The 12,570-nt window shown below is 39.9% G+C and overlaps 2 protein-coding genes across 4 annotated transcripts in view; one reads left to right on the forward strand and one right to left on the reverse strand.

Annotated features, from left to right (window-relative positions):
* LOC127414591 (fatty acid binding protein 1-B.1-like) overlaps positions 1 to 12,570 on the forward strand; it is a 932,240-nt gene that overhangs the window by 185,230 nt on the left and 734,440 nt on the right. The window lies entirely within an intron of this gene.
* LOC127414551 (rasGAP-activating-like protein 1) overlaps positions 1 to 12,570 on the reverse strand; it is an 80,653-nt gene that overhangs the window by 18,806 nt on the left and 49,277 nt on the right. Inside the window, exons 10-13 of the mRNA XM_051652657.1 lie at positions 10,231 to 10,384; positions 9,188 to 9,252; positions 3,388 to 3,500; positions 1,454 to 1,646 (exon numbers count right to left, since the gene is read on the reverse strand). Of these exons, the coding sequence (XP_051508617.1) occupies positions 1,454 to 1,646; positions 3,388 to 3,500; positions 9,188 to 9,252; positions 10,231 to 10,384 (525 nt within the window). The remainder of the gene's footprint in view (positions 1 to 1,453; positions 1,647 to 3,387; positions 3,501 to 9,187; positions 9,253 to 10,230; positions 10,385 to 12,570) is intronic.

The following is a 12,570-nucleotide window of genomic DNA, read 5'->3' on the forward strand; positions in this document are numbered from 1 at the left end:
TGGATGGTTTGAGTCATTTCTCACTGGCAGATCGTTCATCAGAATCAGAATCAGAATCAGAATGAGCTTTATTGCCAAGTATGCTTACACATACAAGGAATTTGTCTTGGTGACAGGAGCTTCCAGTGTACAACCATACAAAAACAATACAAAAACAGCAGCAAGACATAGATAATAATAAAAAATAAAAAATAAAAACTAATTATACACATATGTACAGACACACACATACATGGTCTCCTGGACAGAAGAGGTGTCCAAGACACACCAGCTGACCACTGGGGTTCCTCAAGGATCAATGCTTGGACCCCTCCTCTTCTCGATGTACACAACATCACTCGGTTCGGTCATTGAGGCACATGGCTTTTCCTACCACTGCTACGCAGATGATAGGAAGCTCTACCTGTCATTCCAGTCTGATGACCCTACTGCCTCAGCTCGTATCTCTGCCTGCCTCTCGGACATTTCGGCCTGGATGAAGGAATGACACCTTCAACCTTGCCAAGACAGAACACCTCGTGATCGCAGCCAACCCATCTGTTGACCACATCCTCACTATTCATCTTGGTTCAGCTACACTAACACCAAAAAGAACAGCCCAGAGAGTGTTGGTAGATGACCAGCTTAATTTCACTGCACATCTCATCAATGGCCCGGTCTTGCAGATTCATGCTTTACAACATCAGGAAAATCAGACCTTTCCTGTCTGAATATGCTACACAGTTCCTGGTCCAAGCTCTGGTCATTTCAAGACTAGACTACTGCAATGCTCTGTTGGCTGGCCTTCCAGCTAACACAATTAAGCTACTGCAGATGGTCCAGAATGCAGCAGTGGGTCTGCAATCAGCCAAAAAGGGCTCATGTCGCCCCATTCTTGATTTCACACCACTGGCTAGTTGTAGCTGCCTGCATCAAATTCAAGGCTTTGACTCTGGCTTTCATGACAGCCAATGGAACCGCACACTCTTACTTCAATTCACTTCTTCAGGTCTATGCTCCAACTCGCTCTCTGTGGTCTATGAAGGAGCTACGTCTGGTGGTCCCATCACAAATAGGTCTAAGTCTATTTCACGATCATTTACTTTCTCTGCTCCTTTGTGGTGGAATGAACTTCCAACCTCCACACGATCTGCTGTTACTTTCTCAACATTCAAGAACCAGCAGAAATCACATGTGTTCCGCAATTACTTAACCAACCCACACTAATTACACTTACCACTGCACTTAACTTGCACTTAATGTACAAAAAAAAAATCTTGTCTCTCTCTTTCTTCTGTGCTAGCATCTTGGCAGGCCTATACTCCAGATGTTGTTAAACTTTGTATGACAAATTGCTTGCTATGTGTCTCATTTGTAAGTCACTTAGGATAAAAGCATCTGCTAAATGACTAAATGTAACACTGAGAGACAGACAGCAGACAGGATCATCTGAAGGGTTTGATGAGGTCCAGACCTCATTCTCTGGTTCTGGAAACTGTTCCTCCACTCGTTTATGGAGTTGTTTGAACACAACCCTCATCACAGGAGGACACTGGGACACTGAGCTCACGATGGCCTCCATGATGCTGGTGAGATACATCTGCAGAAGACCGACACTGCTCTCTCTCACCTCTGCTTCTGACATGCCTACTTTAAATGAGATTCGTCTACAGAGAGAGAGAGAGAGAGAGAGAGAGAGAGAGAGAGAGAGAGAGAGAGAGAGAGAGAGAGAGGGTTTTAGAGAAGGTTTTCTGTGCAGTGGTCTCAGACTTAGACAATCTGATTGCATGGCCCGACACAATTTTAAGACAAATTATTTGGAGTATTTCAGTTACAATGTCCATTTTGATTTCATATAAAGCAATTTAGAAATGCATAGAAATGCATCAATTCTTGGACTACAAACTCTTTAGACATGTTTAGTAAGTTCTGTTCTCTGTTTTGTGTGCAGTTGTGTTGTGTTCTGTTGTCACTATCACTATGGAGGACCTGTTTTTAGATAAACAAAACAAGCTTTCGCTTGAACGCCCCAATGTCGTGAGGGGGCTGCGTACCCGCGTGATGCCAAAAATAGAAAACAAGCAATCAATAGAATATACCGTCACTCGTCACTGCTGGTTAGGACAAAAACTCTGATTACCATAGTAAATATACCTTTTATCTCGTGTCGTTTGCCGTCAGGTTAGGACACGGTGTGACAGTGGCTGCCTGTATGTTTCTGTTTGATTTATGAGTACTCCATTCAAAAAAATAAGGCTGGGCATAGAAATGCATCAATTATTTGACTACAAACTCTTCAGACATGTCTAGTAAGTTCTGTTCTCTGTTTTGTGTGCAGCTGTGTTGTGTTCTGTTGTCACTATCACTGTTTTTAGTTAAACAAAATGAGTTTTCGCTTGAACGCCCCAATGTCGTGAGGGGGCTGCGTGAACTGTTGCTCTCGTGTCCTATCATGAACACACACAGGAGATCAACAGTCAGTGAACATTTTCACTAAATAATACATTAGATTTCAGTTTGTTTCTCATCAAATCTTATCGTATGCTTTTATAACAATCATGAGTCTCATTGAATAATTTATTAGACTTCTGAATTATACTTTTGTGTTCTTTTGAAGCTTGAAGAGGTGGTCACCATAAACTAGACATCCAAAAACACAGCTGTATGTTATTCTTTGTTCTTAGAGTTACATCCGCTTTACAAGTCTATCCAATGGTCTCTTCCTGTCTAAGTGTATGGTTCTTGGTCAGAATAATTTGCAATGTTGACCAGACTTTATGCTGAGAGTCAAAAGTCTTTTTTTAGAATAAGAGTTCATAAATGTATGACTATTTCAAAGTATTGCCTTAACAATATGAAAACACTACCACACTGAATGGAGGCATATTAGTCATCTGCTTCATGCTTAGTGCCATTTAACAGGTGGATAATTCACACTATACTATACATAGATGTGAAAGCCGAACTGCAAGAGTCAGAAGGTTGAGAGTTCTCTGCTGTTTCCTGGCAACTCTTCTCTACGCCAGTGAATTTTTCACCTAGTGACACTGTTATACGTGTGTTTTTGTGTGTGTGTGTGTGTGTGTGTATGGACAGGTTTAAGTGTTTTAGGAGGATTTTTTTAGGTTATAAACTGGTAATTACAAGGGTATTATGCTATAAATGTGGTTTATGAGGACATTTCTAGTGTCCCCATAATTCAAATTGCTTAAAAAACATATTAAACAATGTTTTATTGAAAATGTAAAAATGAAAGTTTTTTGTGAGGGTTAGGTTTAGGGGTAGGGTTAGGGTTAGGGGATAGAATCTATAGTTCATACAGTATAAAAATCATTATGTCTATGAAGAGTCCTCATAATGATAGCTGCACCAACATGTGTGTGTGTGGGTGTGTGTGTGTGTACACACCTGGAGCGGTTCAGATCTATCTTGCACGGATCAAGCTCGATGTATTTCCGTTCCTCAAAGATTCGATTGATTATAGGCTTCAGAACTTCATGAAGATACAGCATACCGACAGCCTGAGAGGTAAATAAACACAAAACACTCTTATTACAATCCACTGGTGTTAATCTCTTCAGCTAAATTACTGACGAAAACATTATATATTTAATATTTATGCATATTCACTAATATATTCAGTAATCAAAATGCGTAACTTGCATTGTGAATACGCTGTTTCCATAAAAATGTGCTACATGTAACTCAAAGGGATAGTTTACCCAAAAATGTAAATTCAGTCATTGTTTACTCACCCCTGTGTTGTTATAACACTATATGACTTTCTTTCTTTTTCTGAACACAAAGGGAGAAATTGTGAATAAATATTGTGCTCAGTGATGTCATACAATGGCAGTTTATGGTGACCACCTCTTCAAGCTTCAAAAGAACACAAAAGTATAATTCAGAAGTCTAATAAATGATTCCATGAGACTCATGATTGTTATGAAAGCATACGATAAGATTTGATGAGAAACAAACTGAAATCTAATGTATTATTTAGTGAAAATGTTCACTGACCGTTGATCTCCGGTGTGCGTTCATGATAGGACACGAGAGCAAAAGTTCACACAGCCCCCTCACGACATTGGGGCGTTCAAGAGAAACCTAGTCTTGTTTATCTAAAAACAGGTCCACCACAGTGATAGTGACAACAGAACACAACACAGCTGCACACAAAACAGAGAACAGAACTTACTAAACATGTCTGAAGAGTTTGTAGTCCAAGAATTGATGCATTTCTATGCCCAGCCTTATTTTGTTTTTGAAAGTTTTTGACCGGTGCCAGTTCACAGCGGATGGAGTTACCCGCGCGATGCCAAAAATAGAAAACAAGCAATCAATAGAATATACCGTCGCTCATCACTGCTGGTTAGGACAAAAACTCTGATTACCATAGAAAATATAACTTTTATCTCGTGTCGTTTGCCGTCAGGTTAGGACACGGTGTGACAGTGGCTGCCTGTATGTTTCTGTTTGATTTATGAGTACTCCATTCCAAAAAATAAGTCTGGGCATAGAAATGCATCAATTCTTGGACTACAAACTCTTCAGACATGTTTAGTAAGTTCTGTTCTCTGTTTTGTGTGCAGCTGTGTTGTGTTCTGTTGTCACTATCACTGTGGAGGATCTGTTTTTAGATAAACAAAACAAGTTTTCGCTTGAACACCCCAATGTCGTGAGGGGGCTGCGTGAACTGTTGCTCTCGTGTCCTATCATGAACGCACACAGGAGATCAACGGTCAGTGAACATTTTCACTAAATAACACATTAGATTTCAGTTTGTTTCTCATCAAATCTTATCGTATACTTTCATAACAATCATGAGTCTCATGGAATAATTTATTAGACTTCTGAATTATACTTTTGTGTTCTTTTGAAGCTTGAAGAGATGGTCACCATAAACTGCCATTGTATGACATCACTGAGAACAACATTTATTCACAATTTCCCCCTTTGTGTTCAGAAAAAGAAAGAAAGTCATATAGTGTTATAACAACACATGGGTGAGTAAACAATGACTGAATTTTCATTTTTGGGTGAACTAATCCTGAAAACTGTCTAAAACACAAAATATTATCTTAAGTGTGAATAATTCATAATACAGTAACTAAAAAGTAGCTAATACTTCAGTATATTCATTGTATGGTATTATTTCATGAGCTCAGGCTTTCAATACAGTTTTCTCATGTAGTTGAGCTGTCTTATGTTGATAAATCTTAAATATATTTTATACATTTTTAAATAATTAAATGGTATACATTTTTCAAAATGTTTGAATATTTGGGCAGAGTCTGGTGTGATACAGTTTGACTCGTTTTTTCCACTTTGCACATTATTATCAACTAAAACATGTTATTTTCATGGACTAAAATTAGGACGTTTAAGTCACCAAAATAAATGAATATGACACTGACTAATTTTAAAAGACATTTTCCTCAAAAGGCGTATATATTGGCAAGAAAAAGTATGTGAACCCTTTGGAATTAACTGGTTTTCTGCATGAATTGCTCAAAATGTGATCTCATCTTCATCAAAGTCACAAGTACAGACAAACACAATGTGCTTAAACTAACAACACACAAACAATTATAATCTTTCTTGTCTTTAAAGTAACTCGTTAGATGCTCCTTAAAAAAAAGTAACTTAATTAAAAAATGTTATGGAATGTAAAGTGTTACGTTACTTTTACGTTATTTTTGCATTACTTTTTTTCTCACAGCCACTTTCTCTTCTGCTATGGTATGCATACCATACAAATAAGCCATGCATTGCATACAAGAGACATTACAGGTTATGCTAGCTACTGTACAACACTCATGTCAAAACAACATCGTAAACAAACAGATATTTAGAAAGTAGGTCTTCACATCATATTTATAATAAAGATCCTACAACATGGCAGCTAATATGAATAATGAAGAATAACCACTGTCTTACCTAAAGCAGTAAAGTCCAACACTTGAACCTGCATCATATATGCCATCATGTGCTGTGCCCATCGACAATGCCAGAGTCAACTTAAGATGTTGTTCAGAAGTCAGGATAAAATTCAGTGGGGAATGCCAACCTAACATGTTCAAGGAATGTGTCTGATAATAAAATAATATTTTTCACTTAAGTCATCTCAGTGCACGCTTGTTTTGACTTGATCCATGGTGACAGACACCACAACTTCAAAGGCACATGTTGATCCAACTTGAATGGAATCATTTTTAATGCTACCAAAATGTAATAAAACAGTTTGTTTCATGAATCAAACTACTTGTTTATTATAAAACAACAAAGTAGAATCTTTTTAGAAACTAAGACATTTTCTCTGCATACACAATCAATGTAGAACGTTGCTTGGAGTCACTGATCCAGAGTCAGCTTTTCTCAGCTCTTATTACATTACAACACGCTATTTTCCCAGCTTGTATAGCTAATGCGCATGCGCGTTAGCAAGTTGATTGACAGGTGATGTCTGCATCTAAAAGGGGATTGGCTCTTTTAACTGCAAGGAAGGACTTCCTTTCTACATCCATTGACTGTTGGGTGCTAGAGCTTCTTGGTTGGGCATTCCAATTTCTCCCGTTCATTTGCTAAATAGTCTCTGGCCTCACACTCTATAGAACTACAATGCCCATCATGCACTACGTCTCCTCCCCGAAGGTTGCACACTTTTACTCCTGATTTCTCACAATACAGGGAAAGTAGTGGTGTACAAAAGCAACATGTTACTTTTTTAAAAAAGTAACTCCAATATTATGGTCTAGAAATAAAACAAATAAAGCGTTACTTAACTCGTTATTTGAAAAAGTAATCTGAATATGTAACACGTGTTACTCGTAACGCATTACCCCCAACACTGTTCTGTAGTGGATTTACTTTGATGTTTAAGGTCATTGTCCTGCTGCATCACCCAACTTCTACTGAGCTTCAACTGGCACACAGTCACCCTGACATTATCCTGAAAACATGCAAATGTATGTGATTTTCCAAAGTATGAGTCCGCTTGCATTTTTCTAATTGATTTGATTATTTTCATTACAAATTATATCATCAGCATAACAGTTTGACTGAACATTTTGTGCAAAACCCGACGATTATGATATAATAATGCATGTGAATTTTCACGGAGCATCTTGTGAAAGTGCTTTAATGAAAGAAAATCTGTCCTTTTGCACAAAATGAGTTAACACAGTTAATGTCACACATTTGCTTATTTGATTACTGATCGCGAAATTGTGTTCAATCTTAAATATTTCTTATATTATATCATTGTAATCATGTAATCACTAGCACACAAGCAACAGCGAGAGAGGAGCAGGCAATTATATTTATATGAAGTTTATATGACCTGCATTCCAATCTACATCTTGATGTAATCCTTCCTCATGATCATGAGGCGTGTTTTCAGTGGGAGACTAAACACTATTAAAGTGTGATGAGACTCACGCTGTGCATGCAAGCCATTCGCACATCACAAGCCGATCTGAATCGCACCTGCAAAATCCTAAAACTCTATTTCCAGGTTTAATTTATATTTTGAATAGACTCATACGATGTGGGTTTATGTTTTCTCTTTTAATCGTTTAATGTAGTTTTGAGTGTGATTATGGTTTAAGGATGGTGTACCTGTATGCTGGGTTGGAAATCTCAAGGATTAATAGTGGTGTTTTCCTTATTACATCAACATGTTGTTCTGAAAGCAAAAAGAAACAAATGAAACACTGAATATAGGCTGTCATGCGCAGTCTGACCGAAGCGATGCGAGAGCGTTTACTCTCGCGATTAACCGAACGTGAAGCGCTGCCGGCTCGTGATGCGCGAATGGCTTGCACGCGCTGCACGAGTTTGTTGGGTATACTGCAGTCTCGTCACATTTTAACTTTTTGTTTAGCCTCCCATTCAGCTGATGAAAACACACTGCGTGATCATGAGGAAGGATTACATCAAGGTGTAGATTGGAATGCAGATGCAGAATTTATATAAATAAAATAGTCTACTCCCTCGCTGTTGATGGCATGCCAGTGATTACCCCTTCACGTGCCAATGTTGGCTCAATGGTGCCATAGGTTGCCGACCCCTGCTGGAGGATATCTTGATAAATTTGGGAATTACTTTTTTCCCTCGTTGATTGCAAAGCAGTCCCAAATCATGATGCTCCCTCCACCATACTTCACCGTTGGGATGATGTTTTCATGTTGGTATGCGGTGCCCTTTTTATGCCATATGTAGTGCTGCGTGTTCATCCCAAACAATTCAACCTTAGCTTCATCAGTCCACAAAACATTTTCCCAGTAGCGTTGTGGAGTGTCAAGGTGGTCTTTGGCAAACTTCAGGTGTGGAGCAATGTTTTTGTTGGAAAGCAGCGGCTTCCTTCATGATGTCCTGCCATGGACACCATACCTGTTTAATGTTTTCTGTATAGTAGACTCATGATCAGAGATGTTAACCAGTTCCAATGATTCCTTCAAGTCTTTATCTGTCACTCTAGGGTTCTTTTTTACCTCACTGAGCATTCTGCGGTGTTCCCTTTGAGTCATCTTGGCTGGACGGCCACTTCTAGTGAGAGTACCTATAGTACTAAATCATCTCCATTTATAGACCGTTTGTCTAACTGTGGACAGATGAATATCTAAGCTCTTCCAGATAACACTGTAACCCTTTCCAGCTTTATGCAAAGCAACAATACTTAATCATAGATCTACTGAGATCTTTTCTTTTTTTTTTGGCGAGGCATGGTCCACATCAGCAGATGCTTCTTGTGAATAGAAAACTCAAAATGTTTGAGTGCTTTTTATAAGTCAAAGTAGCTCTAACCAAAACCTCCAATCTCGTGTCATTACTTTAATTGCCAGGTTTTCCAACTCCTGACTCTAATTAGCTTTTGTTGACATCATTAGCCTAGGGGTTCACATACTTTTCCAACCAACACTATGAATGTTTGAATGATGTATTCAATATGTACAAGAACAATACAATATTTGTTGTGTTATTAGTTAATACAGATTGTGTTCGTTCATTACTGTAACTTAGATGAAGATCAAAGCAGATTTTAAGATACATTTATACATAAATGCAGGTAATTCCAAAGGGTTCACATACTTTTACTTGCCACTGTATTATGACTAAAATACAAATCTGTGTAAAAATTAACACTGCAATCCACATAAACATGAAAACACAAGATTATATTTAAGATAAAGGCACACACACACACCTTCATGAACTGTTCCATCGCTTTGGAGGCCAGTGAGTTTGACCGGAAGAGTGTGTTTGGATCTGCTATTGAAGAAAGACACAAAACAAGAAGACATCTGTTGGTCTGTCCATATTTATTTTAGTGCATTTCTATGCAGCTGCTAGTGTGTTCTGGATGGTTGTTTATTGGCCCAAGTCTCTGTGATATTCTGGCTGGAGTCCCTCCTTCAAAATAAGTCTATGGGTTTTTTTCAGGTGAAAATGGTAAGTGATTTGAGGGATGATTCATGTCTGGAATAGGACCTTTACACACTCAACGTTTATGATTTATATGTTTTTGTAAACTTTGAACATTACTTGAGATCTCACAGAGTACTTAAAATAGATGTGTTCATTTGACCCCTGACATGTACAAAACTTTCCTGTGTGGTTTAGCCTTACATCTAACCAACTGTTATCGATTAGTTTACTACAGTAAGTTACTGTTAGCCTTTAATCTTCTGTAACTCGCTGAAGAACATTCCCATCTTATGATCGTTCCGTTTCCTTTTGAAGCCGCTTCCTGTGGAGTTGCTATGGAAACTTGGACACTTTGTTTGTCAGCAGCCCGGCACAAACGCAACATAAAACACGAGCCGAGGGTGAGAAAACCCACGCTTGCATGCTTGCAGAGAGCAGAGAGGAAGACTAAAACATCATTAATGAGAGAGAAGTTAAGAGATGATTTCAATGCGGGGAGGGAAACTGCGATTTGAGGAGGGTGTAAATATAGCTGGACTGAAGTCATTACATCGCCTACACGCACAACAACAACCACTGCTGGAGAAAACCACTAATCACACATGCACACAGTGAGGACATCTCATAGACACAATGGTTGTTATACAGAAGTGATGATATTTGAAACCAGTTAGTATCAGTAGATGATTTGGCTGAGCCTTTTTAACTGGAAAGCAGCACTGAACATGCTTGTCATGCTTCACTATATTAATGAGGACATTTTCAAACATTTGACTCTCACATACAGTATAGCCAAATCTGTACACACACACACTTACGTACTGGTGTTGTGTACTTCTCTGGTGTTCAGGAGGTCCAGAAATGGCACGACCAAACCCTGGCCGAGATAAATCTTTACCAGCGTCATGGCGACATCCTGACGACTCTCTACCGTGGTGACCTCTTCCAGCAGGGTCAAAGGTGACGGATCATTGACCTGATAACAGGGACCAAATTCGCAGTTTAAGAATCAGCTGATCAGTTTGAGTTTGAAATGAATTAGCCACACATCACTGGATGTTGATTTTAAATTGAAAAGACAGGAAGAGGAATGTGCGATCATAACATTTTGTTGGTTTAACAAATCACTTTATTGGTGTCAGTTTAAGTTTCCCATCTTTTAAGTAGCTTCACGTTGTTTGGCTCCATTTTGAAAAGTTTGTGGTTAATTAGAGCTACGCATCTTATCACGTGACTCGTTGTGCATGACACCGCGGAGACTCACAGCATGCGGAGGCTCATGCGACTCTCCACGATCCACACACAACTTACCACACGCCCCATTGAGAGCGAGAACCACTAATTACAACCATGAGGAGGTTACCCCATGTGACTCTACCCTTCCTAGCAACCGGGCCAATTTGGTTGCTTAGGAGACCTGGCTGGAGTCACTCAGCACACCCTGGATTCAAACTCGTGACTCCAGGGGGTGGTAGTCAGCATCTTTACTCGCTGAGCTACCCATTTCTATAGTACGACGGCGTTTTAGTGCCGTTCGTTTTCAAGATTTTGAAAATAAAGTCAAAATTACGAGAATAAAAACTAAATTTATTGAGAATAAACCATGAGGAAAGTAACATCAAACAAGGTGCAAACAGGCCCCCTTTCTATGTAAATTAGGCTCATTGTAGATTGCGCTTCATTCACAAAAATTGCCTGCCGCAATTTAGATCATGCTATTACTACAAATAAAAGTATTAAAAAGTAGTAAAAGTGAATTTTATTTAAAACCTATCATATCAGAAGTAAAGGCAATTTTACACGGGACGTGTTCACCGCGCGTTCCCTATTCATTTTCAATGAGAGAGACGTGGCAAGTGGCAAAACGGAGGTGACAGTCGAAGCGGCACCACTCTCCATGTTCGTTCATAAGAATCCTGCCACTTTGTTGTGCACGACTGCTTGCGACGCACACCGCGCAAGATAAAAATATTTTATCTCTCCGTGGCTGCTCACTGACCAATCAGAGCTGAATATATTCAAAACCAATCAAATGATATTTAACTTTTATGTAGTCAAACACAAAATGGAAAAGATTAAACTCGCTGTTGCTGAATTTCTTGAGCTATATAACGTTTATTTGAGCGTTCATTGAGATATAAATAGGAAAACAGCCGAGTCGGTGTACCAAGTGAAAACAGACTATGGATACTTGCATAGTTTATGTTTGGAAGACAAATGACTGTGTGATATATGCAAATTCTCGCGTGAATCGAAAACGCCTGTGAATGAGAAGCGGCAAACTCACGAGCAAAGCCTGCTGCTCACCACGTCCCATGTAAACCTGCCTTAATTCATCAAACACTAAAGATGAAGGACAGCATTATAGCTTGGCATCTATCCAGATGCATTGTGTAGTCAAGCACATTTTTTTTTTTTTTTTTTTGCAGTTTGTGGAGCGGGACATGGTCATGTGTCTGTCACTGGGGAGAGAGGAAGCGATAAGGACCATCACCTGGTGATTAATGAAGCGTAACACCTGTTTCTCGTTATAGTGACGATGGAGATGGGCTTGAAAAGGCCTCCGAGAATGCCAGTGAGGCAGAGAGAGTTGCGTGAAGCTGAAAAGCCATATCTGTATCTGAAAGCCTGTTTAGTGTTGCATGAAGCTGTAAAGCCTGCTCTTTGTTTATGAACCTGAAAAGCCTATACTTTGTCTTTGAAGCTGAACGCTTGAATAAAAGCTGATTTACCTGGACTGCCAACCCGCTTCCTGCTTCCTTCCAGTTGGAACCTTTACACTGGTGCCGAAACCCGGGACATCGAAGGAAGAAGACTGGTCGCCATGGACACCTCACCGCTGGGCGAAGTCATCCGCGCCCTGGCTAGCATCCAGGAGACCCATCACCAAGCCCTGCTCGCCCAGGAGCGTTGTTTCCAGGAGCTCCTCCAGGCCCAGGCCGAGGATCGGCAGGCTCTACGGAGCTGGTTAGCTCCAGGCGGATCCTCCGCCGTGACCCCAGAGGCAGCGATGAAGCCACACCTCCTCCTGACGAAGATGGGCCCTCAGGACGACCCAGAGTCGTTCCTGGGCCTCTTTGAGCACTCAGCCACCACCTCCGTCTGGCCTCAAGCCCAGTGGGCCCTCCATTTGCTACCGCTGGTTTCTGGGGAGGCGCAACA

This window comes from Myxocyprinus asiaticus, chromosome 24, assembly GCF_019703515.2.
Source record: "Myxocyprinus asiaticus isolate MX2 ecotype Aquarium Trade chromosome 24, UBuf_Myxa_2, whole genome shotgun sequence".
Taxonomy (NCBI): Eukaryota; Metazoa; Chordata; class Actinopteri; order Cypriniformes; family Catostomidae; genus Myxocyprinus; species Myxocyprinus asiaticus.